The sequence below is a fragment of the Haliotis rufescens genome, unplaced genomic scaffold, assembly GCF_023055435.1.
Source record: "Haliotis rufescens isolate VD_foot unplaced genomic scaffold, xgHalRufe1.0.p SCAF_7, whole genome shotgun sequence".
NCBI classification, from domain to species: domain Eukaryota; kingdom Metazoa; phylum Mollusca; class Gastropoda; order Lepetellida; family Haliotidae; genus Haliotis; species Haliotis rufescens.
The window spans coordinates 26106014-26131662 of NW_025964361.1; the positions used below are offsets into that span (position 1 = coordinate 26106014).

General features: G+C 42.0%; 1 protein-coding gene across 2 annotated transcripts in view; it reads right to left on the bottom strand.

Annotated features, from left to right (window-relative positions):
* Positions 1 to 25649, bottom strand: part of LOC124137497 (sodium/myo-inositol cotransporter 2-like) — a 62884-nt gene that overhangs the window by 4248 nt on the left and 32987 nt on the right. For both annotated transcript variants that reach the window (XM_046503829.2, XM_046503828.2), the window contains exons 5-12: positions 18063 to 18167; positions 10469 to 10574; positions 7679 to 7759; positions 5740 to 5948; positions 5082 to 5217; positions 3575 to 3682; positions 2745 to 2895; positions 987 to 1155 (exon numbers count right to left, since the gene is read on the bottom strand). In XM_046503829.2, the coding sequence (XP_046359785.2) occupies positions 987 to 1155; positions 2745 to 2895; positions 3575 to 3682; positions 5082 to 5217; positions 5740 to 5948; positions 7679 to 7759; positions 10469 to 10574; positions 18063 to 18167 (1065 nt within the window). The remainder of the gene's footprint in view (positions 1 to 986; positions 1156 to 2744; positions 2896 to 3574; positions 3683 to 5081; positions 5218 to 5739; positions 5949 to 7678; positions 7760 to 10468; positions 10575 to 18062; positions 18168 to 25649) is intronic.

Below are 25649 nucleotides of genomic sequence, written 5' to 3' on the forward strand. Positions count from 1 at the left end.
GATGGTGTTCACACCCGATTTTGACATTGTAATTGAGTTGTTCATACCCCTCTTTAAGGCTTGTCGTTCTGTCTCCTATCACCAGGTATTGTTTTTCTGAGCGTTGTTATTTTCTATAACATGACATTTCCCAACTTTATATGTATCACGGTTTACTCTTTTACTTTTTTCCAAAATTATTTGTATCATCCAAAACTAGCTTCGATATCGCTTCAAAGAAATTACCTCACAATGCTTTGCAGACCATTGTGATGTCATCACAATCAAAGGGCACCACTGATATTTCTGCCACTGAAGCTGGTTATATACTCAAGACACTAGTTATTACTGTTTTGAAATGAAAAACTCTTAGAATAAAGAGTTTGGAAATGTTTCAGTTGAATCTCACCCTCGTATCTTTTGACATCAGATATACACTCACGGACAAAAGAAACTCGAATACCATTATATTATGATATATATCGGTTAATATATGAAGAATTACTCATATTCAAGAGATATTAGATTGGTTTGATGTACACACGAACATACTGGTTTGTTGTGTGAACCGACGTTGATGAACGCATCACATGTGACGTTATTGATCCATGACTGGGGATACACCATTTGTCTCGTGTAGGATTAGCCTCTTAAGTCTGGAAATCACGAGCAGCATAGTGTGATACAACTAAAGACACGCTGTGGTAACACTTGACTGATTATTTGGTACACATTGGAAATATATCTGTTTAACGTACATACTTCTATGTATGTTACTGTGGTTCGCATTCTTTTGGCGGTGAGTACATTAACACTTCTCGACGAGCTTCAGCGTATTAACTTTTATCGAATCGTGTTGATATATTTGATATCAAAGACACTCGGGCAGAGCTTCCCAATACAACTCCACAAGAATCAATGTAAATAGCACACCAAAGTCGAGATATATTACTTTGTAAAAGTTCTATAATTACATATTCACAAAATAGTATTGATAATGTACTGGCCTTTTCATTAATTCTGGGTACAAATATAGCGAGGATGAAGAGGGCGCAGATAGGTGGCGCAATGTAGCCATTGACAGCCTGGATGTAGAGGAAGAGTTGCCCTTCCTGGGAGGACATTATCAGTGGAATCCAAGCCAGACTCACAGCAACAAGCACCAAAACAAATGCCCTGCAATAGTGAAGATGTTATAAGCGAGTAAGTGAAGTGAGTTGGGTTTTACGCCATTCTAAGAAATAATGACTTCAAAGCCACAATCATGCATTGCAGCTGTGGTGACAACCGTCTTGTGTACAGATGCGTTGTTCTCGTTACCCAACACCTTTAGTGAGATGTATGCTCACACAGGTGCAATAGGGCTCCACAACTCATTCTTGGCGTGAAAGGCGATTATGATTGTCGTAAGAGGGGACCAACGGTATCGGGTGGTCAGGCTCGTTGACTTGGCTGATGCATGTCATCGTATCCCAATTGAGTGGATCGATCACGGGATTCTCTGGTCCAGACTCGATTATTCACAGACCGACGTCATAGAGCTGGAATATTGTTGAGTGCGTTGTTAAACAACAAACAAACAAACAAACAACAGGATGTCACAAGAGTTTTGTTTGGATACAAAGTGAAATTAGAATTTGTGGAAACAATTATGTGATATGACTAATTATTTACCGATTTCAAAATAAAATTTTCGTGATCTCTATTAATCATTTATTACAATGGTACACTGCATTTTGATATTGTTATCTTAAGATGATCTTCACGAGGCAAGGGGGTTAACTGACTGTAAAAGTCCAGTTTCCACCCTTGTCGAACTAGGCTGGAATTTCTGGGCTCGATCGTAGCGCCAACAGTGTATATTACGAGTCAAGTCCCTTCTATTGGACCGCCTCCGTTGTCTAGTGGTAGAGCGTCCGCCCGGAGAGAGGAAGGTCCGGGGTTCGATTCCCGGCCGCGTCATACCAAAAGACGTTAAAAGATGGTACTTGTTGTTACCCTGTCTGGCGCTCGGCATTAAGGGGCTAAAAGAAGGACTGGTCGGCTCGGAGTCAGTATACTGTGTCTGAGTGGGGTATTCATGTTAAACTGCGGCATGGTATCTCAGTGAGCTAGCACTATAAATCAGCATCAGTCCGGACTGGTACAAGCAGCCACACAAACACACACATGTACATGCTCGTCGCTATATAAGTGCAATAATCTTAGACGCGACGTTAAACCCAATTTCACCTCACCTCACCCTTCTATTGACCAATCAGATTCCACCTCTCATATCACTTTCATTTGCTTCAAACAAAATGGCGGCGCCCAGTCAAGACGATCTGATCGATAATCAAGATATTTTTTGTAATAAAATGGGTCTTATTTCGCAGAGTGCATCATATCACGTGAGCACCTTGATAAAAGACATGAAAGGATTTGGGATATGTTGGCGCTGCATTGACGGAAAATGCTGAAGAAATGCGGAACAGAAATCAGATCTAGCAGGTAGAAAAATATCCAAAATGCAAAAAGAAACGTTAGCGGTGGGCCGATGGCCTAAGATCCATCAATGGAAACACGAGATCTTTCTAATGACCTTGGGTCGGTGGGGTAGCCTTGCGGTTAAAGCGATCGCTCGTCACGCCGAAGACCCGGGTTCGATTCCCGACATGGGTACAATGTGTGAAGCCTATTTCTGGTGTCTCTCGCCGTGATATTGCTGGACTTTTGCTAAAAGCGGCGTAAAAGCAAACTCACTCACTCACTCTACATGGCCTTACCTGCCGACGATGAGAAGCTCCCGTTCTGTAGCGGCTGGCCTCGCTTTTCTCCATAGGTCCATGGTGAACACTGTGCCTGCGCTATTGAACACCGACGTCAGCGAACTCATCAACGCCGCTAGCATCACCGCCATCATTAAGCCACGGAGTCCTGCAGTAAACACACCCTTTTTAAACCATCTACTTTTACAGTGATAAACGGTAGTGCCTTGCTGATTGGCTCTAGGGGTGGCCTATCTCAAAAGTCCAACTTACTCAAATCATACTGTAAATTTGAGATATTACTTGTTACAATGAAAGGTTGACGAAGACGATTCGTGCAAGTACAGAAATAGTTTCACTATTCTGCTGATGAGGGCAACCGTACTATTTTCTGTATATTTTTGTAATATATCTGTATATTCAGTAAATATACATCGAAGACAAAGAAGGTGAAGCCATGCAAATAAATACCTTCCGTTTTTAGTTGGAAAGAAAACGAAACATCAACGTAACCTGTTTATCACCAACTTTGGGGCTGAAACATTATTGATAGAACTTACGTAGTAAGCATGTTTGCCAAAAGATAACCCGCATTGTCTGTGAAATATTCATTTTTACCCTCGCTAGTATTCAGGAATACTGAATAACGGGCCAACCGTTTGATATTCTTATAAAAAATTAACAAAAATATTGATAATACACTGAACATGCTGGATGTTAAAAGAAATGGAGTTCTCGCTCCTTCAAAGAAAATTGAATGTATTGAAACACTGACATATTCTTTCAAAGATCGAAGCCCCAATCTCCACAAGAATATGGCCGGTGCCTAAACTGCCTGGGAAGCTCACCAATGGGTGCCAGGGTGAGGATGAGCTTTGGGTAGGCGATGTTGGAGCATCCCGCCTCGTTGCCACACACCTCTAAACACGTTGCGGGGTCTGAGCAGGCCACTTCAGCTGAAAGCGTCAAATCCTAGAATGAGTTATACTTCTACGAATACATGTACTTCTAGTACTTCTATCATACTTCTAGTACATGGCGTTGTAGGTCACGTTACTGTTAATCAACATAAGACAAACCGCAGTGTATCATGTCCTTTATCCCCGGTCTGTCACGGCTTAGAGTGCTATGATCCCACACCATGCACCCGAGACGTGTGCAAGACGTCTGAATTGTGTATTCGTACTATATTGTCTAACCATCAGCTCTATCCTCTTAACGATACCGACCTCTCCCAAGTTCTTCAAATATGGACTGATCGCGAATCTCTGTTCGCTGTCAGCGGTATTGTGGACCTATTCTGAAGCACCTACACCTACCTATACTAGCTTCTGATTGGTTAAGGAGCGGCAATTATTTTCTATGTAACTCGCTCATGTACCCAGCTCATATATCCCGCCCGCTGAGAAATCAATCGAAACACATCTTAGGTAACTTGATCATCTCGCTGAAAAGAAACGATGGTTATCCGAATGCATTGAGTAAAGGGAAGTAATTCAAATTGCGTCGTCTGGTAGCTGTCATAATCGCTGAATCAAAGCGTTTTTCTCGGTGAAATTTCGGACATGTATTCTGTGTCTGGAAGAATGAATGCCGGTGAGGTACATTTGATCCATCGGGGCATAAATTGTGATGTACCTAGTGTCTGAGCCTGACGGCTCGGGGTACATAGGTTCACCCACAGGGTACTTCACACCATATAGCCCTCGAAATCGGTTGACAACTTATATTGTACCCAAGGGGGGAATCGAACCGTGCTTTTCGGCGTGACGCGTGAACGCTTTAACCACTGTTGCGGAGGACTGCCTGACTGAGTATTGTTTTACGCCGCTTTTAGCAATATTCAAGCAATATCACGGCGGGGGACACCAGAAATGGGCTTGGCACATGGTACCCATGTCGAGAATCGAACCCGGGTCTTCGGCGTGACGAGCGAACGCTTTAACGACTGGGCCACCCGACCGCCCCTGTTGCGGAGGACTGCCTGACTGAGTATGGTTTTACGCTGCTTTTAACAATATTCCAGCAATATCACCGCGGGGGACACCAGAAATGGGCTTGGCACATGGTACCCATGTCGAGAATCGAACCCGGGTCTTCGGCGTGACGAGCGAACGCTTTAACGACTGGGCCACCCGACCGCCCCTGTTGCGGAGGACTGCCTGACTGAGTATGGTTTTACGCTGCTTTTAACAATATTCCAGCAATATCACCGCGGGGGACACCAGAAATGGGCTTGGCACATGGTACCCATGTCGGGAATCGAACCCGGGTCTTCGGCGTGACGAGCGAACGCTTTAACCACTAGGCTACCCCACCGCCCCTGTAGCGGAGGAGGAGAACACAGACGCTTACATGTATAGAGGACCCTGCTGATCATGCCAGGGAGGATGATGAGGAACAGTGGTAGGATCTTGAGGTACCCAGCCAACACTGTGGCGCCCTTGGCGTGAGCCATATTTTTGGCAGCAAGTGCTCTCTGGACTAAAACCTGAAAAAGATGAACAGCTTAATCAAAAAACTTAACTGAAATAACACAAATTGTTTTCCTTCATAGTGTACAGTGTGAAAGTTAACAAACACGCTACTTGGATGTTTCTACTCAGACAAGCTCAAACATAGCCCTGAAACATCGTGACAAAGAATAATGAAGATTTAATCCATAAAAAAGTATCAGGTTCATCATAGCATAGCATAGCATAGCATAGCATAGCATAGCATAGCATAGCACACACACACAGACAGACAGATACACACACACACACACACTGTGCTGAATCTCGCTACAATATGGATGTTTTTTTACACACACATTTGTGCTTAATCTCGCCACAAAATGGATGTTTATATGCATAAGTCTTTCATTCACAAGTATTTTTTTGCCAACAACATTTGCAGGATTGCAGAAAAATATAATATTCATAATATAATGCATATAAGCATGATATAAGAATACAAACATGTATTAATTCAAAGGCAGACAACTATATAGGTAAGGAGGTGAAATTCTCACCTGGTCAGCACACCACGCCCACAGCGACGCCACAGTGGACCTGATTATGATCCCTGGCCAGGGAAGGTCGGCGGTGACGGGATCGCGGAAGATGTGAAAGGCGTCTTGGCGAGGCATCCCGCATGTGTTGATCCTCGTCACATTGGTCTCAGGTATGGCAAAGAAGTATTTGGTGTAGAGTCCGTCCATCCCTCCCACTTGGACGAAAGCTGAAATTCAGTATTTTGAACAGGATGTAAGAATGCCTACGACAATGTTCAGAGCCTACACAAACGTGTGGAGCAAACAGTGACGTTGGTTAACGCCGCACTCAGCAATATTGAAGCAATATGAAAATATATCTGTAAATCATCGAGTCTGGAGACAATCTCGAGACAATCCATCGACTGACATCATGAGCATCGATCCACGCAATTGCGATACGATGACATGCATCAACAAAGTCAGCAAGCATGACCACCCGATCCCGTTAGCCACCACCAAGACAAGCATAGTTGCCTTTTACGGCAAGCGTGGGTTGCTGAAGACCTATTTACCCCGGATCTTTACGGGTCTAACCAAACAAGTATAAACAAGACATATATAAAGCGATGAATAGGATGAAGGATATCATAAATGGTTAAAGCTGAATGGCCAACACAATGGGTTTAATGGGTTTTATTAAATTGTACAACACAGAATAAAAACAAACAACGAATGTATGACGACAGTGACCGTTATTTTTCCCATGACCATTTGACCACTAGCATAATAAAGGGTACAACATATTAAGTTTGGCTGGAAATGGAGGATTACAAACACTACATTAAATATTATAATATCATATCATTAAATAAATAATGGCATATCTACTATCAACATTAAATACAAAATCAACAGAGAATGTATGTTGACAACGGCTCTTCTATATCCACTTGTATGATATAAATATTCTTTGTTATATTATTTTTATTTTTATTGTTCTGTTTTAAATCACCTACATACATACAGTGAGAGTCTAACCCCGTTATCGCGAACCTATTCTCAGGTCCCGGTAGCCCCACAATATAAATACATAACATTTGCTCGCTTTCATCGAATTCGAGATACCAATTCATAGGGAAAACTCGAATATTGGATTTTGTACCTTTATCTCGAAATTGGCATTTGCCACGTTAACAGAGAAGCACCAATCATCATCTCTCACAGCGCTGAGCAATTCTAGAAACATCTTGCACCTTTCTTCACACATCTTATAATTACATCGCTGTAAAATAGTACAGTGCAATTTGAACCAAATGTTCCAAAACATGCTGATCAAAGTCGGATCAAGTCTCGTGACACATGACACATGCTTTTCTATGGTGGCCGTGATAAAGTTATACCACGAGACGAGAAAACTATAACACGATACGAGAAAGATATCACACAGCCATAACACGAGACGAAAAAGCTATAACACGATACGAGAAAGCTATAACAAAGCTATAACAGGAGACGAGAAAGCTATAACACGATACGAGAAAGATATAACAAAGCCATAACAGGAGACGAGAAAGCTATAACACGATACGAGAAAGATATAACAAAGCCATAACATGAGACGAGAAAGCTATAACTTGAGACGAGAAAGCTATAACAAAGCTATAACATGAGACGAGAAAGCTATAACATGATACGAGAAAGATATAACAAAGCCATAACATGTGACGAGAAAGCTATAAGTCGAGACAAGAAAGCCATAATGCCAGACGAGAAAGCTATAACATGAGACGAGAAAGCTATAACAAAGTTATAACACCAGACGAAAAAGCGGTGTCGCGTTCTCGTCTCGTGCTATCGCCTTTATGTCTGTTCTTATCGCTTTCTCGTCTCGTGTTATCTCTTTCCCGTGGCAGAAACTAGGTCGATAAAGTGATGTCCCGTCACGGATAGCTGCACATTTGAGCAGAACACTCACCCATGATCGCCAGTGTCACGGCTCCCACAAGCATCACGATAGTCTGAAGGGTGTCCGTGAACACTACCGCTGCAAGACCCCCTGAAACACATTGTTAACATATTGGATGGTGGTATTCATGCATAACCATTCAGACATTATCAAGTTGTTATCCAAAGTTAATCATTATAAGTTTGCGTATCATAACACGTGCCCTACACTTTCGATGAATCAAGTAAAAAAGGCAAATGACATTCTCTGTTTTCCCTACCAACAAAAAAATAAAAATAATTCCCAAAACATACTCACAGGAAAAACACCCACCCCTTTAAAAGCCAACCTACATGCAGAGAACTGCTTTTGAACTATTTGCTTCGTTATAAGCGATGTTTGCAACATCGAACTTAATTTATCCAAATTTGACTACAAAGAAACAACGAATCTATTTCAGCAGCGAATGACAAAGTGGTGTGCTGCAAACAGCGGTTTATATGTGACAGTATGGTTGTACGGCGTTTTATCAGCATTTCAGGGGTGACAGGGTAGGGAGTTGGGTGGGGGCACCAGAAATAGGCTCCACACATTGCACTAATGTAAGGAATCGAGCCCGGGTCTTCCGCGTAACTAGACAAACGCTTTCACCATTTAACCACTCTGTTTTCCCGCTGCCCTACTACCGAACATAATCATTAGACACATTGCATGAACTGCTATAACGCACCAGCAGTCTCAACAACATCATCAAGGTAGCAGCAATCGAGTCATATAGGGGTTATGGGTATGTTCTGAACCTCACATGGAAAGAATTGACCTAAATACATTAAAAATGATTTATTTTTCACCATCACCCACTTCTACACTGATACACTTTTGCCAACGATGTTGGGACGATTTTATACCAGCTTCGTAGAAGTCCTTCTTTTGGCAGTCTACAGTTCTCCACAGTTGCTAAGATATCATCGTTCGTGTCGAAATGGATTCTGGCTAAAGCGTTCTTCATGCTTGGGAACAGATACAACTATTGCGTAGCCTGATCAAGAAATTAAGGTGGGTGCTGAAGGGGACCAAATCAACACTCGAATACTGACTCATTGCCCTGATGGAAGAGCACACCTTCTCAGTTTCTTCTTTTTTTATTCACGTAGTTACCAAAACAATGCAGGAGAAGACGCATGTTTGTTTGGCCTCTTGGAAGAGAGTCAACCGTGTTGACATCATCGACATCATCCAAGAACATGGATGCCAGTCCAGCTTTTGGGACTGCCTTTGTCTTCTCTGGTGGTGGTGATGTTAAATGCTTCCACTGTCTTGGTTGTTGTTTGTACTCAGCTGTCATCCTTATTCACAAACCGTTGCAAGAACCTTTCTGTTTCAGCTCCAGACAGAGCTAGATTATCCTTGTGTGTTTTTATCAGGTTTCAGAAGCTTTGGAGGTGAGGTGAGGTGAGGTGAGATGAGATGAGATGAGATGAGATGAGATGAGATGAGATGAGGTGAGGTGAGGTGAGGTGAGGTGAGGTGAGGTGAGGTGAAATGGGGTTGAACATCGCGTTCCAGATTATTGCACTTATAAAGTGCATGTACGGATGTGTGTGTCTGATTGTACTTGTCTGGACCAGCCCATTGAGATACCATATCGAAGTTTAACATGAATACTGACTCCGAGCCGACCACTCCTTGTTTTAGTTCCTTAAAGCCAAGCGCCAGACAGGGTAACAACAAGTACCATCTTTTAACGCCTTTTGGTATGAAGCGACCGGGGATCGAAGCCCCGACCTTCCGCTCTCCATGCGGACGCTCTACAACTGGATCACGGATGTGTCCAGAAGCTTTGGAACCCAACGAGTTACTTCCCCGTCAACGTTTCTGTGATAACGGAATGTACTCTCTCCGGGTAATTACGCCGGTCGATCATTACCATAGCGTGGATTATCTGGATCATTCCTGGTGCTGCTGACGTGAAGGCCGCCCAGGACGGGGTCGTCTTTATGGCTCTCCCTGACACACTTAAACTCTACTGCCCATCTACGGTGGCATAGGAAGTCCTTCCCAAATGTTTTACTCCTATCTTCAGGGATGGTTATTGGTGTTTAGCCCCTTTGATGCAAATTCCTTATTTTTTTGCATTTATCATAGGTCTCAAACCCTTCCTTATTTAAGCTGACGCAGCGAAACAATGATTCCGCAAATGACTCAAGTTTTTTTTCTGCCCATTCCTCTATGGAATCGTGTGATGTCCACAGCAATAGATTTCATTATTGCTCAATTCCTTCTATGTGAGTCTCAGAACCTATCAACTTAAACAACAAGCAACGATCCACCCTGTGGACAAGCAGTCACGCAGTCTCAATACATATTTACAGGGACAGGTCCTACCCGGAGTATCTACGCTGTCAGATAAGTCACAGTTGTAATTCTCTTTATCCAGAAGTGACATACCTTATTTCACAAGATATAGCAAGCATAGCAATTTCAAATCACATTTATGCTTAGGAGTGAACTACTTTTAACGCGTCTTGTGACGTAATACTATGACGTCTCAATGATTTAATGAATGAATCACAGGGAATGACGTCACCCACTGATAAACCAATAGACTGACTCAATCACTGGAGGAGACTAGTAATCAGGTTCAAACATCAATATGCATTCTCTATCACAGTTAGCGAAGTTAAGTTGTTTTGATTCATCCTACTCAAATATTGATCTCGTACAAAACAAACCTACAATGTTTCAATACTGTTTAATTAAGACACTTTGAATTTTCCCATGTTAAGCATAGATTTGCTAATTGCTCCGCGAACAGCATACCGACAACTGTGTAGAGAGCGGTCACGGCCAGCAGTGGCACAATGGACAGATAGATGTTCCATCCTGCTGCTTGTTGAATGAATACAGCCCCGGCGTAGATGTCTACCTGTAGACAGAGGCATAGGGTGAAACGTCATCGTCCTATCATGTCAAAATGGCGTTGTACCAAGGGGAGCAGAATATTGAATTCATTATTTTAAAATGTTAAAACCTTAATCGTCATAGTAGACCTACATGATAAAATGTCGTCTTTAGCTTTATAACAAGGGTAGAAAAAATTGATTTGAACATCTTTGTCCCTTAAAATTGTTTTGTCAAGTCTTCTTACGATCGACCGACTGTCTTCCAAGTTTGTACACCTGTCTACTATCTGTCTTCCTATTTAGCCTACCTGTCTACCGATAAACCGTCCTTCTATCTGTATTCCTATTTAATCTACCATCCACAAAGCCGTCTTCCTATTTAGTCCCTCCGTCTATCGATCTTCCGTCCATCCACCTGTCTTCCTATTTAGGCCATCTGTCCATCGATCTACCGTCCATCCATCTGTCTGCCTATTTAGTCCCTCCGTCTATCGATCTACCGTCCATCCACCTGTCTTCCTATTTAGTCCATCTGTCTATCGATCTACCGCCCATCCTTCTGTCTTCCTATTTAGTCCATCTGTCTATCGATCTACCGTCCATCCATCTGTCTTCCTATTTAGTCCATCTGTCTATCGATCTACCGTCCATCCATCTGTCTGCCTATTTAGTCCATCTGTCTATCGATCTACCGTCCATCCACCTGTCTTCCTATTAAGTCCATCTGTCTATCGATCTACCGTCCATCCACCTGTCTTCCTATTTAGTCCATCTGTCTATCGATCTACCGTCCATCCACCAGTCTTCCTATTAAGTCCATCTGTCTATTGATCTACCGTCCATCCATCTGTCTTCCTATTTAGTCCATCCATCTATCGATCTATCGTCCATCCATCTGTCTTCCTATTTAGTCCATCTGTCTATTGATCTACCGTCCATCCATCTGTCTTCCTATTTAGTCCATCTGTCTATCGATCTACCGTCCATCCATCTGTCTTCCTATTTAGTCCCTCCATCTACCGTCCATCCACCTGTCTTCCTATTTAGTCCATCTGTCTATCGATCTACCGTCCATCCATCTGTCTTCCTATTTAGTCCCTCCGTCTATCGATCTTCCGTCCATCCACCTGTCTTCCTATATAGTCCATCTGTCCATCGATCTACCGTCCATCCACCTGTCTTCCTATTTAGTCCATCTGTCTATCGATCTACGGTCCATCCACCTGTCTTCCTATTTAGTCCATATGTCTATCGATCTACCGTCCATCCATCTATCTTCCTATTTAGTCCATCTCTCGATCGATCTACCGTCCATCCATCTGTCTTCCTATTTAGTCCCTCCGTCTATCGATCTACCGTCCATCCATCTGTCTTCCTATTTAGTCCCTCCGTCTATCTATCTTCCGTCCACCCACCTGTCTTCCTATTTAGTCCATCTCTCAAACGATCTACCGTCCATCCATCTGTCTTCCTATTTAGTCAATCCGTCTATCGATCTACCGTCCATCCATCTGTCTTCCTATTTAGTCCCTCCGTCTATCTATCTTCCGTCCACCCACCTGTCTTCCTATTTAGTCCATCTCTCTATCGATCTACCGTCCATCCATCTGTCTTCCTATTTAGTCCCTCCTTCTATCGATCTACCGTCCATCCATCTGTCTTCCTATTTAGTCCCTCCATCTATCGATCTACCGTCCATCCACCTGTCTTCCTATTTAGTCCATCTGTCTATCGATCTACCGTCCATCCATCTATCTTCCTATTTAGTCCATCTGTCTATCGATCTATCGTCCATCCATCTGTCTTCCTATTTAGTCCATCTGTCTATCGATCTACCGTCCATCCATCTGTCTGCCTATTTAGTCCCTCCATCTATCGATCTACCGTCCATCCACCTGTCTTCCTATTTAGTCCATCTGTCTATCGATCTATCGTCCATCCACCTGTCTTCCTATTTAGTCCCTCCGTCTATCGATCTTCCGTCCATCCACCTGTCTTCCTATATAGTCCATCTGTCAATCGATCTACCGTCCATCCACCTGTCTTCCAATTTAGTTCATCTGTCTATCGATCTACCGTCCATCCATCTGTTTTCTTATTTAGTCCCTCCGTCTATCGATCTACCGTCCATCCACCTGTCTTCCTATTTAGTCCCTCTGTCTATCTATCTTCTGTCCACCCACCTGTCTTCCTATTTAGTCCATCTGCCTATCTATCTTCCGTCCACCCACCTGTCTTCCTATTTAGTCCATCTGTCTATCGATCTACCGTCCACCCACCTGTCTTCCTATTTAGTCCATCTGTCAAATCGATCTACCGTCCATCCATCTGTCTTCCTATTTAGTCAATCCGTCTATCGATCTACCGTCCAGCAATATGTCCGCCTATTTAGTCCCTCCGTCTATCGATCTTCCGTCCATCACCTGTCTTCCTATTTAGTCCATCTGTCTATCGATCTACCGTCCATCCATCTGTCTTCCTATTTAGTCCCTCCGTCTATCGATCTTCCGTCCATCCACCTGTCTTCCTATTTAGTCCCTCTGTCTATCTATCTTCTGTCCACGCACCTGTCTTCCTATTTAGTCCATCTGCCTATCTATCTTCCGTCCACCCACCTGTCTTCCTATTTAGTCCCTCTGTCTATCGATCTACCGTCCACCCACCTGTCTTCCTATTTAGTCCATCTGTCAAATCGATCTACCGTCCATCCATCTGTCTTCCTATTTAGTCAATCCGTCTATCGATCTACCGTCCAGCAATATGTCCGCCTATTTACTCCCTCCGTCTATCGATCTTCCGTCCATCACCTGTCTTCCTATTTAGTCCATCTGTCTATCGATCTACCGTCCATCCATCTGTCTTCCTATTTAGTCCCTCCGTCTATCGATCTTCCGTCCATCCACCTGTCTTCCTATTTGGTCCATCTGTCTATCGATCTACCGTCCATCCATCTGTCTTCCTATTTAGTCCCTCCGTCTATCGATCTACCGTCCATCCATCTGTCTTCCTATTTAGTCCATCTGTCTATCGATCTGCCGTCCATCATCTGTCTTCCTTTTTAGTCCATCCGTCTATCGATCTACCGTCCATCCATCTGTCTTCCTATTAAGTCCCTCCGTCTATCGATCTACCGTCCATCCATCTGTCTTCCTATTTAGTCCATCTGTCTATCGATCTACCGTCCATCCATTTGTCTTCCTATTTAGTCCATCTGTCTACCATCTGGCTTCCTATTTAGTCCATCTGTCTACCACCTGTCTTCCTATTTCGTTCATCTGTCTATCAATTTACCGTCCGTCCACCTGTGTTTACAGATTAAAAAGAGAATGGATTTTTATTCTCATCATCAGCTCGGGGCCCTTGCCCCGTCTACACTTTCCGGTGAATGTGAAGACTCTCAAACACTGCAGCCATCTGCATTACACAGATCGTCAGGAGGGCTGTATTCTTGACAGCAAACCCGGGTACTCTCCCAATGTCAGTCAACAGAGGTTCCAAACTTAAGGTACTAAGAACAATGGGGAGTCGGACATCTTGGTACTTCGGATGCAAGCATGACATTCGTCAGCAAGGTCCGCATATTTGCCATGTTTTTCCTGAATCTTGTAAATCACATAAGTGTCCAAAGGGACAGAAAATTCAATGATCTAAATGGATAAGATCCGGGTTGTTGGCCTAGATAGGTCTAAGGCTGTATACGGTCCTATTCCAGAGAATTTCGTATTTATCATTTTCTGTGACGCCCTTAACATATTCTGGGTCGTACCATGGATGGACCTCTGTGTCAAAACCACAAGCATGGCGAGGATGGTAATAAAGGGAACGAGCCTCTCCATCACGTCGCTTTAGATATTGTGTCTGTGCCAGAGCTGGGCATCCAGTGACAATGTGTTGGACAGTCCCATTAAATTCATTGCATAATCAACATTTCATAGTATTTCACACATTGACGGTTTCGAGTGAAAACTGACTAATCCTGAGCAGCAAACAGAAAGCCTTCTGTATATCTTTTCAGGTCAGCCGACTTCATCGATGCGAAGGACTCTGCCGGGTTGCTGAACTTCTCAACACACTACACGTAAATTCGATACAGCGGTGGTTCAGAAAGCCTCTCTTTGAAAAACTGAGTCCGTGACGATTTGATATGGCACTTCGTTTGGTTGACACTCTTTTCTGCACCGTCCAGCAGTACAAAACCATCAACAAAATCAACACAGACATAGAGATTATGCCCCACGTACTAGGCTCGTTTAAGGAAAACTGTGGAATGCCTTGACATGTTTTACTAGAGGATCATCAGACAAATAAATGTGTGCGAAAGTGCATAATACAATTCTATCATGAAGAGTCTATAAGTTAATCAAACCACGTCCTCCCATCATAACTGGGAAACATAAGCGATTGAGGGAAGAGCGAGGGTGGTGGGATCTATTGTCTGACAAGATTCTTCGTGTGAGGGTGTCAATACCCTGAATTTCTTGTTTCGTCCAATCAGCAACACCAAAAGAATACGAAAGGACGGGTACAGCATAAATATTTGTGGTTTTGTCTTTACGGCGAGCGTTCAGCACTGAACTCATAACTCTGATTTACTTAAGTCGACATTTTAATTCTGCCCGAAGTTTGTCTTTGATATGGGCATTCTCGAGTTTGTCTCATAAGTACGTACATCAAACAAATTAACATCATCCTTTCTACTTATCTCGTTGATGCATTGTCTATAAATTAATAATCTCAATGCCACTGTGCCCTGATTGTACGCCACTGTTGTTCACTGGTTGCTGTCTCTGTTAACGTTGGAAGCACAGCATTGACAAGGCAATTAACGTTTCTCTGGAGTTAACCCCTATCACACACATTGTACTTGACCTGCTTGTCATTGCTCTCAACACAGGTACTCGCCTGTACACAACCTACATATAATGCCCGACCTAGAGTAGGCCACGACCGTAGAAAAGCAGGCCGCTTCAGCACAACTTATCTGGTCATCATGCTTATCGGTCAACACCGCCGAATAATATAAATAATTGTTTTTCGCACAAATTGCACATGATGTTATTGTGAGTCATCGTTTCCCGTCTACGTGGGACGTTGATCTGTACCATATGTCCCCGTGTTTTTAACACCTCGTATCATCACTATTTGATAGTAATTCATAAACACATGCTCATTGGCAGATATTTTTGTGACTATAAAAAGGGACTTGTCGCTCTTGTTATTAATATAATGTTATCTGTAGTGTATCTTGCTCAGACTTAATTATTAACAGGCCGCTGTTATACACGTATTACTTGAATATTGATGCCTGACTCGTTAACAGAGCAAACAGCTTGTCGTTGTCATTGTATTCACAGCAAATGAGTATACAATATTGGTATAGCTAATCGGCCTTAATGAAGTTTGTCTTAAAAGATATACCGAAGAAGAAGGAAATGCATATTTGTTTCATTGTTTGCACTTTAGATTACCTAAATCAAGATATATAGTCTATAATGATAAAGTTATTTACTTTACAGATGTAGTGTTGGGTAAATACATTCCAAAATGTTCATTGTTCATTATATATTTAGGTTGTGGGTCATGTTCTCCAGAGTATACTAGATTTTCATTTATCTACGGAGGCCTTAACGGATTTGGCGGCCATATTGGATTTTTTTTGGGGTGGCCCTTATGTCAAGCAATATTTAGAAAGGCATTACATACAACTATACCAAATTCATGTTTTTATCCCAATCACATTTGACCCTAGCAATATCTGTCACGAAACGGATGCACTATCTGGTGTGGACTGACCATGACCATTTCTGTTGATACATCTTGTGTCTACAATGTAAATCTACTTAAGTATGCAATGTTTAACTTTCGGCTGAGTTAGTTACAAGGTGTCATGCATGCGTCACGTCTCTTTATTTCAATCAGCTAACATGTTTACACATGGCGAAAAGGGGCGCTTCCATTCGTGAAAAAGAATTCTCATTTGATTTCGACAGCGTGCATACATATTCAAAGTTGCATTAACTTACACTGAAACATTAAAACAAAACTAATTTAGGAAGGTATATTATTGAAGTCAATGGTTTGTTTCAAAACACTGATATTGTTAATGATGTGAATAGGCATATATTATCATTAAGTAGGGCCCAGGATAGAGACAGTGGGTAACCCAAGTTAGACTTAGTATGATTCAAAACCACCTACAGTTGTGTTTACCTGCGAACTCAAATGACAAGGTACATATAAAACAAAGGCACTTGTTGCTCCCTGTAAGTGTCACATTTTTCAAGTTATCGAAAATATTCACATGAAAACCATCATACTTGTTCAAACGGTTAACAACTTAATTGTTTTTCCCCGCCACTAGCAAATTTTCGACTTTTGGCTTGATCAAATTAAATGGCAAAAATGAGGGTAAAGGAAGATTTTCAACTTCAGGAACAAATCTAACGACGAGCAAATCTGTGCACCAAACTGAACGTTTTACCACCCGTTTGTCATTACTTTATCCGCATCGTCTATGAAAATCAGATTAATTATTAAACAGATCTACACGTATGCTTCTTGAAAAACATAAAAATCAGTTATTTAAACACCTGTGATAACTTGTCCTAACATTTAAAAAAATTGTTGCTCATTTCTTAAATTATGCAGAGCGTTGGTCAATTATGGCCCTTTTAATATTTTGTCCTTCGGGTCCTTGGATATTATAAAAGTAACTATTGAACTTGTCCGCGAGCGGTAAAGCCAGTCTCATCTGAATGAAACAATCACACTGTTCAATCAATTTGACAAAAGATTAATTAGTTGAAGTTCAATCAGGAATATATAGTTAATACAAAAATATCGTGTATATATCCCGTGGTACCATCTGGCTATAGATGGTTATCCTCACAAATACCAAAACATATTTGATCTTTAATAAAATGCGACAAATCCCGGTCCATAATCATAAGAAATATTTGCTAAAAGCAGAATCCATGGTACGATCATGACTAGATCATTAGAATGTGTTTATGAACCACTATCAGGTGATTCCAGGTGTTTGTGAAAAGGTGAGCGTATCCTGTCCCGCTGGTGGCTCTCGTCTCAAACACACGTAAAGACAAACCCTAATTTTACATTTACATTTTACATTTGTTGTTGTTTAACGCCGCACTTAGCAATATTCAAGCTAAATGACGGCAGTCTGTAAATAATTGTGTCTTGACCTGACAATCCAGTGATTATTGGGATACATGCACCAACCAAGTCAGCGAGCCTGACCAACCTATCCCGTTAGTCGCTTCTTACGACAAGCATGGACCAGTTCTAGCCCGGATCCTCACGGGTCCCAAATTTAACATCACATCCTGCAATTTAAACAGTAAAGGCTAAATGTGAATGAGTGAGTGGGGAGAAATACGCTTCCCGTATTGTACCGATGATGAGAATCAAACCTATGGAATGCAAGGTTTGATGATTATCTTGCTTATTATCAACAAGATGCAGGATTTCACCGACGAAAGCTGACTTACCGAACACTTGGTTATGACATACAGAATCAGCGCTAAGACGCTCAGATAGGGTCGTAATCTATTGCCACCAAACCGTTTCTGGAGATATTCAGGAATGGTAAATATCTGAAAAATAAATAACATACATGCCGAACATACATGCAGTCTTACAACAAAATGTAACATAAAAGCATGGGGAATATGAAATCAGAAGTATCAGTTTGCCTACACTTCATGATCACCTGAAGAACTGTAAACGTTTGCTAAGGATCACCACTTTAAAAGGTAATACGTCAAATTGATTGCATCTGTTGAATTAGCCAAAGACTGTATTGCGTGGAACATGTTTAATGAACAAAAGACCGTTGTCCCGGTCACACAATGCCAACAAACAAAATGTCATATCACCCGTCGAAATGAAAGTATCTGACCAAATCTGAAACAACGTAAAATAAATCACGAAAACAAATTCATTGTACACAGCTGTAACTCTCTGCAGCCCGTATGTGATCCACGTGAGGCGGTCACAGCCTGGCACTGTCGTCTCGTGCTCCGGGGTAGTTGCCAAGGGAAGATTGTTCCACTCTTCAGTAAGAGAATATGCCGGGTTCCTGTAGAGTTGCCGGAAATACAGAGTATCGTGAAAGGGCGATCTGCAGGTCGTTCCACATGCATGTGTTTTATTTGGTTGAGATCTGATGACTGAGCTGACCACTCCATGCAGACAATGGTCTCCTGCTCTAAGTAGGCATCAACGAGCCAGACATGATGTTGTCGTGCGTTACTGTCAACGTGCTCCGCTGTAGGATATGAAGATTCTTTCATCTGGAATGATCCTCCACCCGAAATCATGATTGAGCCCCCTCCATAACTTCATGTTCGGCGACGTTGGCATCCTGAAATCTTTCTTCATGTCAACACCACTCCAGTGGATCTATGAAGTCGCGACAGTATTTTGACTCATTAGTGAAAATTACTGGAGCCCAGTCCTTGTCTGTCGACGTGGTCTTCAGCCCATTCCATAATCCAGACGTGCCTGTGAGGTCGGGTCAGTTGGATGCGAATGCAGCCTCACGGAGACGATTACACACTTCCTGAGTAGAAACGTTAACGCCACTTGCGTTCCGCAGGTCATTGCTGAGTGTGATGGCAGTCACGAAGAGATGACGTCTTTCTGCAATGAGGAGAAGCCTGTCTTTCAGCTGTGTGGTGGAACGCTGTCGCTGCCTTAAGTTGTTGCAATCGTCAGAAGCAGATATTGTTGTGCTCTCCGATAATGATTTGCAACGATTCTGTCACGATACATCCAAACATAGGTTTTCAAGCACCTCGTGCACATCGTTCGCATGACTGCATGCTTCTGTCCGTTCATCTTGAAATTGAGGTCCTATATGGGTTATTCAATCATTGTTTACTGGGATATTTCAATCTTCATTTGTTGGATAAGATTTTGACATAATCAAATCGTGATCCTTAGCAAACTTTGAGTATTATATGTGTACCTTTACTTGCTTGACAACGTTTGTTAATATCCTCTGTACAAGCACAACAAATTGTTCTAAATATGACATATACATGTTAATAAGATACATTTACCATCACAAACAAGTACTTTTACGTGCATTTATTTACGTGTAAATGTTCAACTCAGGGCCTTGTTGCACAAAGCGATCTCAGCGCTACGAAGATCGTAAACCTGTGTTCAAGCATGAGTTTTACGATCACCTTAGTGCTAACATCATTTTGGGAACGGGGCCTAGGAAATATGGTAAAGGTATTTTTTCGGATTTCAAAAAAGTTAATTTGGATAAACGTGTGAGGGTGTGGAGTTTGTGGATATAAGAACCATCCCATAGTTAACTCAGAATACGACTATTCCAAACCTAACTATTAACAGTCTACGGCACATAAGGCTACTTGTACACAAGACTAAAATGTTATAACCGCTGCCTAATATGTGTTTCTTCAGTTATCTTAAAACAAACAAAACACATTCTGTCGACATTCTCCTGTAATAAAGAAGTTGCTCATCCATAACAATTTTGTCTTAGTAATTCTCCTGACTACACCTGCATACCACATATCATGGAATGTTCAACACTCGATGCTGTAACAGTAGATGAGTCTGCTTTTTGTGTTTAAAGTATTAGTTAGTAATGCATGTGTGCGTGTTTGGTGTATAGACGTTGTATAGAAGTGGTGTCGTTATCTTATACAATATCACTGTACTTTTGTGTTTACGATGCAGCAATATTCAAACTATACATTTGAATCTAGGCCAATGTCATATTTACACTGTATAAATGTGTTTAGAATGTAAACATGTTTCAATAGATGGTTTATCATCAGGCTATAGGTCAAATAACATGTTTAATGTATAATATGTATTGAAATTAAGTTTACAAATCAGATTCACAGGCACTTGCATACCACATGTACCCCCAGGACCTACAACGAACTTGGTACAATATAACATAAAAATGTAAAAAAATAAACATGCTAGGTTAATGGTGACTCCGTTAATGGTGGTAGCGTCAAGGATAACAAATCAAGATGTCGCAGGTTGGTATCCCGCCGAGGTTTAAAAATCACACTGTTCATAGACACTGTTGCTGTTTGACTTGAAGAATTTTCTCATACAGGAAGCTGACAATGAAAGTATGTCTGATTACTACGATCGACCCATAACTTGTTTTTAGTTACAGCCACCCACACAAGGCCACGTTAATGCATAATCTTCTACAATAACTATTATTTAGATCACTTTAGTGCTGAGATAGCTTTGTTGAACGGAGTCTAGTCCAAACAATTAATACATGCAATTGACTTCATTTCCATGTCCTTCCCCTAGTGTAACGCTTTCGAAATGAGCTCAACACGATCCTCGGTCATGAATATCAATAAAGTGATCTAACATAAGAATAAACCAAACAAATGAATGAAAATAACATTTTTTATTTTTTTTATTTTGAATGCTGCATTATCTTCTTGCAATATTTGGACTTAATTCATAAACTATTGATTTGTATCTTTTCCTCAAACAAAGGGATTTTATACTTTTGCACACCGTAAAAAGTGTGTTTAGATCCTAAACACAAACCTAAATACGTTCCTTGGCCGATTATTTTGACATATTACAGGCCTTAACATGTCTAGAATTGCCTTTAACAGCTAAACGTGTTTGGGGTCTTAATGTGGGAAACGCCCGTGTACCCCTTATGCCTTGATTCGTATATCTTCATTCTAGGTGCATTGTTTAGTTGGTGTTAAGGCTATTTGTTAAGTTCGGAACGACGGACGTGTAAATGTCAACACTATTTCTTTATTCACTACTATTCAAAGATTCGTCTGCAGCTTGCAACCGACACTAGCTTTCTGTTGGTTCAACTGCGCATCCATTTTTAGCATTGTGTACTAAGCCTGAAGAACACTATTGAGTTGCTTATCGATATGTTACAGTATACGAACGCTGTGTTGGATACATGTACGTGAATAATTTCTACGTTTGAAAAGATTTATATTCACACCGCCAAGGGTTGTTTTGGTGAAGGATCACACATTGCCAGGTCGAGCATACCTATTTTGTTTGATCTTGTATAGACTTGCGTAATCTTTGTACACAAAGATATATGAAGCCATAAATATCACGAATGTACAAATATGTTTTGTGATTGCTACCACTGGGATTGATGTCTTTTTTATTCCTTTTTTATGGTGTTGCCTTGTACAGGCATTGTAACATATATCAAGATATCAATATCAAGATCTCTTATGATTATGGATTGTCGTTTATATTTGAATGCAATCTGGTTGAATGTGTTAATGCCATCTGTAGTATTACAGACAAGATAGCAATAGATATGTTGTCATTTAAAGCTTTCTAATTTTGTGAATATCAGCCTGTAAAAATATGCAAAGTATAAATATTGAGTAGTGATATTCATGAATCATTTTCAAAGCTTTTGCTTAAGTTTGATTATCACCACTTTTCGTCCTGTGTTTTAACGACCGCAGTGATTTACATTCAAATCAATTCAATGTGTAATGGCGGAATCGGAGTATACGGCATGCCTGTGCATTGGTGACATTAATTACACAGTAGTAATGAGGTGAGGTGAAATGGAGTTTAACGTCGCGTCCAAGATTTTTGCACTTATATAGCGACGTGCATGCAAGTGTTTGTGGCTGCTTGTACTAGTCCGGACTGGTGCCGATTTCTTGTGCTAGCTCACTGAGATAACATGCCGCAGTTTAACATGAATACCCCACTCAGACACAGTATACTGACTCCGAGCCGACCAGCTCTTGTTTTAGCCCCTAAATGTCGAGCGACAGGGTTACCACAAGTGTCATCTTTTAATGTCTTTTGGTATGACGTGGCCGGGGATGGAACCCCGGACCTTCCGCTCTCCGGGCGGATGCTCTACCACGAGACCACGGAGGCGTTCCAGTAGTAATGACATTGCACGGGCAGACTATAGAAATATCAGGGGTACGGTGGTTTGAAGGGGAATCTGAGAGAATATTTTATTGATAAATAGCAGTGAGGAGTAATGGGGTTTAACAACGCGTTCGGAATGTTTGCACGTATATGGCGACGTGCAGGCACGTGTGTGTGGTTGCTTGTACTAGTTCGGACCATGCCGGTTCTATAGTGCAAGTCCACTGATATACATATAGCATGCCGCAGTCAAGCATGATTACTCCACTAAACTGTCTTTGTTTTATCCATATAATGCCGAGCGGCAGGCAGGGTAACAACAAGTACCGTGTTTTAAAGTATTTTTGTTTGACAAGCACGTGGGGTCGAGCCTTTGACCTTCCGCTCCCCGGACAGACGCGCTCTCCACTACACAACGGAGGCAGTCTTGGCACTGACCATCAACACAGCTGGGATCAAGGGCACTTAATGAAGGGGTTGTCTACGTTCACTTGATGAAGAGTGTGTCTACGTTCACTTGATGAAGAGTGTGTCTACGTTGACTTGATGAATAGTGTCCACGTTCACTTGATGAATAGTGTGCCTGCATTCACTTGATGAATAGTGTGTCTACGTTCACTTGATGAAGGGTGTGTCTACGTTCATGATTAACATATAAAACCAAACTAAAAATCGACTTGCAATTGACTTGAAATGATCGATAACCGGGAATCGAACCATTGACCTTCCGCTCTCCGGGCAAACGCTCAATCAGCCAGACCACATAAGCGGTATGTAGAGTGATGATACTAATATTTAATTTAGATTGAGTGAGCCCGTGTCAGCTTAATGTGTGAGGAAAGCCAGAAGTGATGCAGGTCTCAGACGTTTACCACTTCGGTGAAAGAAACCCACGAGGACGAACCTAGAAACATAATCGGGGCGAACCGGGATTCAAACCAACAATCATAGGTTTCTGGCGTGCCCTAGGGACGCAACTCTGCACAGCGAATGACCGTGCCTTAGACAACTGGGCCACCCGTGCCCCCATTTTTGCATAAACATGGGCCAAATATTTAAATAATGTTATTAATTAATTGAATTAAGTAAAAATGTGTTATGATACTTGTAGACACGCCTTTATGTATTTGAAATAAAACCCCAAAGCATGAAACTTGAACAAATGCATCTTTGTTCGCCAACGGGCCAAATTGTTTTCGCCCACAAGCGAGATATTTTAATAACGCTATAAAAAGTAGAATTAGGTTAAAACGAGTTGAAATATGTGACATGATACTTGTAGACACACTTTGATGTCTTTGCAAACATCTTCAGATGACGTATTACATGAATATTGACGGTGAGTATATATACTTACCCCGGTCGAGAGATAGGTCGGTAACAAGACCCGTCGCAGGAAAATAAACTGACGTCCAAAAGAAACTTTACGAGAGTTTGAAATCACTCTTGCTCAAAAACAACAAAACATACATGCATTAAGTAAAGTGTATTGAGAAGATCAATATATCACCATAATCAACACTGAAAATGACAATCATACCGCGACCGAGAATGGCGTCAGAGCCCCCCAAAGTTGGGTGTGGTACAAAACTCGAGCTTTCAGAATCATGGACAATAGGCAGAGTACATAAACAATCGCTCACGTTCAATAACAAGTCATTAGTAGCGTGTGTGACCACCAAATGCCTCAGTACACGCAAAAACTCTTCGACGCACAGAAAAAGTCAGTCGTCTGATGAGGCCACGTGGGATTTGACGCCATTCTTCTTGGAGGGCCAAGATCAGTTCTTGCCGGTTGGCTGGAGAGTGTGGTCGTTGTCGAACACGACGATCCATCAAGTCCCAGAGGTGTTCTATGGGGGACATGTCGGGTGAGCGTGCAGGCCACGGAAGGACGTTGACGTTGTTGGCTGCGAGGAAGCTAGTGACAATTCTGGCTGTATGGGCTCTAGCGTTGTCATGCTTATAAATGACACCACGTGGCTACTGTTGGAGAAATGGTAGGACAACTAGACGAAGAATGTTATCCATGTAACGCTGAGCTGTCAAGTTTCCGTCAACGATGACCAGCGGTGTCCTCTCCTGCCCACAGATCCCTCCCCACACCATGACACTCCCTCCACCATATGGTACGACCTCCTGCACGCAACACGCCGCCGTTCGTTCACCCCTTCGGCGGTAAACACGTTGTCTTCCATCAGCCCTAAACATACAGAATCGACTTTCGTCAATGAAGCCACCCCCTGCCAGTCACGTCGTTGCCAACGTCGTACAGTCCGGGCACATCACAATTGCAGACGATGATGTTGCACTGTCAATAGCTGTCCTCTGTATGGTCTAAAAGCCCTGATTCCATGAGCCCTGAGTCTCCTGGCCACTGTCTGTCGACTAACCCTGTGACCTAGGGCATTTGTCGCCGATGACGTCACTGTCAGGAAGCGATTTCAGAGGTGCAAGGTACGCAAGTACCGGTCATCATGGGGCGTGGTCACCCTGGGTCTGCCTGTTCTTGGCCTGTCAGCGGTCCGCCCTGTCTGTCTGTAACGTTGCATCAAGTTGGTAACGGCAACACGGGAGCAACCGAAGGTTCGTGCAATATAGGCGTGGGTGGCTCCCATCTGTACCATACCCAAGTCTCTTTCACGTTGTTCGACTGTGAGTCGTGGCATTTCTTTTGTGTTTTTTTATCACTGTGGATGTCTGACTTGCCGTTTCAATCGTTTTATACCCTTACCCGCACGTGCATTTGCAGTTGTCCGTGTGCACGTGTTTTTCACTTTTTCGCGTGTTATCTCTCAAACATGTAACAGACGATTAACATTTTCTGCATACACTATTGTTGTATTTAGGTTATGTGTTTTAGATAGACTTCATCGAAAACATTTTTATACTTTGTCTGAAATTTATATTTTCAGTTGGTAAAGTTTCTTTTGGACGTCAGTTTATTCTCACCTATGGGCGACATAGTTTTCGATACATTTTATTTTAATTTTTTCTTCCTTAGTACCTACCCATGAAAATAGAATGTTGAATTTTGTAAATAACTTTGTCAGAGACTGGCCACAGTTTCTGGACAGACGGGTTTCCAGTATAACATGGGACGTGTTATATACGTTATGTTATTATCTAAGATAGGTTTTTTGATACCTACGAACATTTTGTACAAA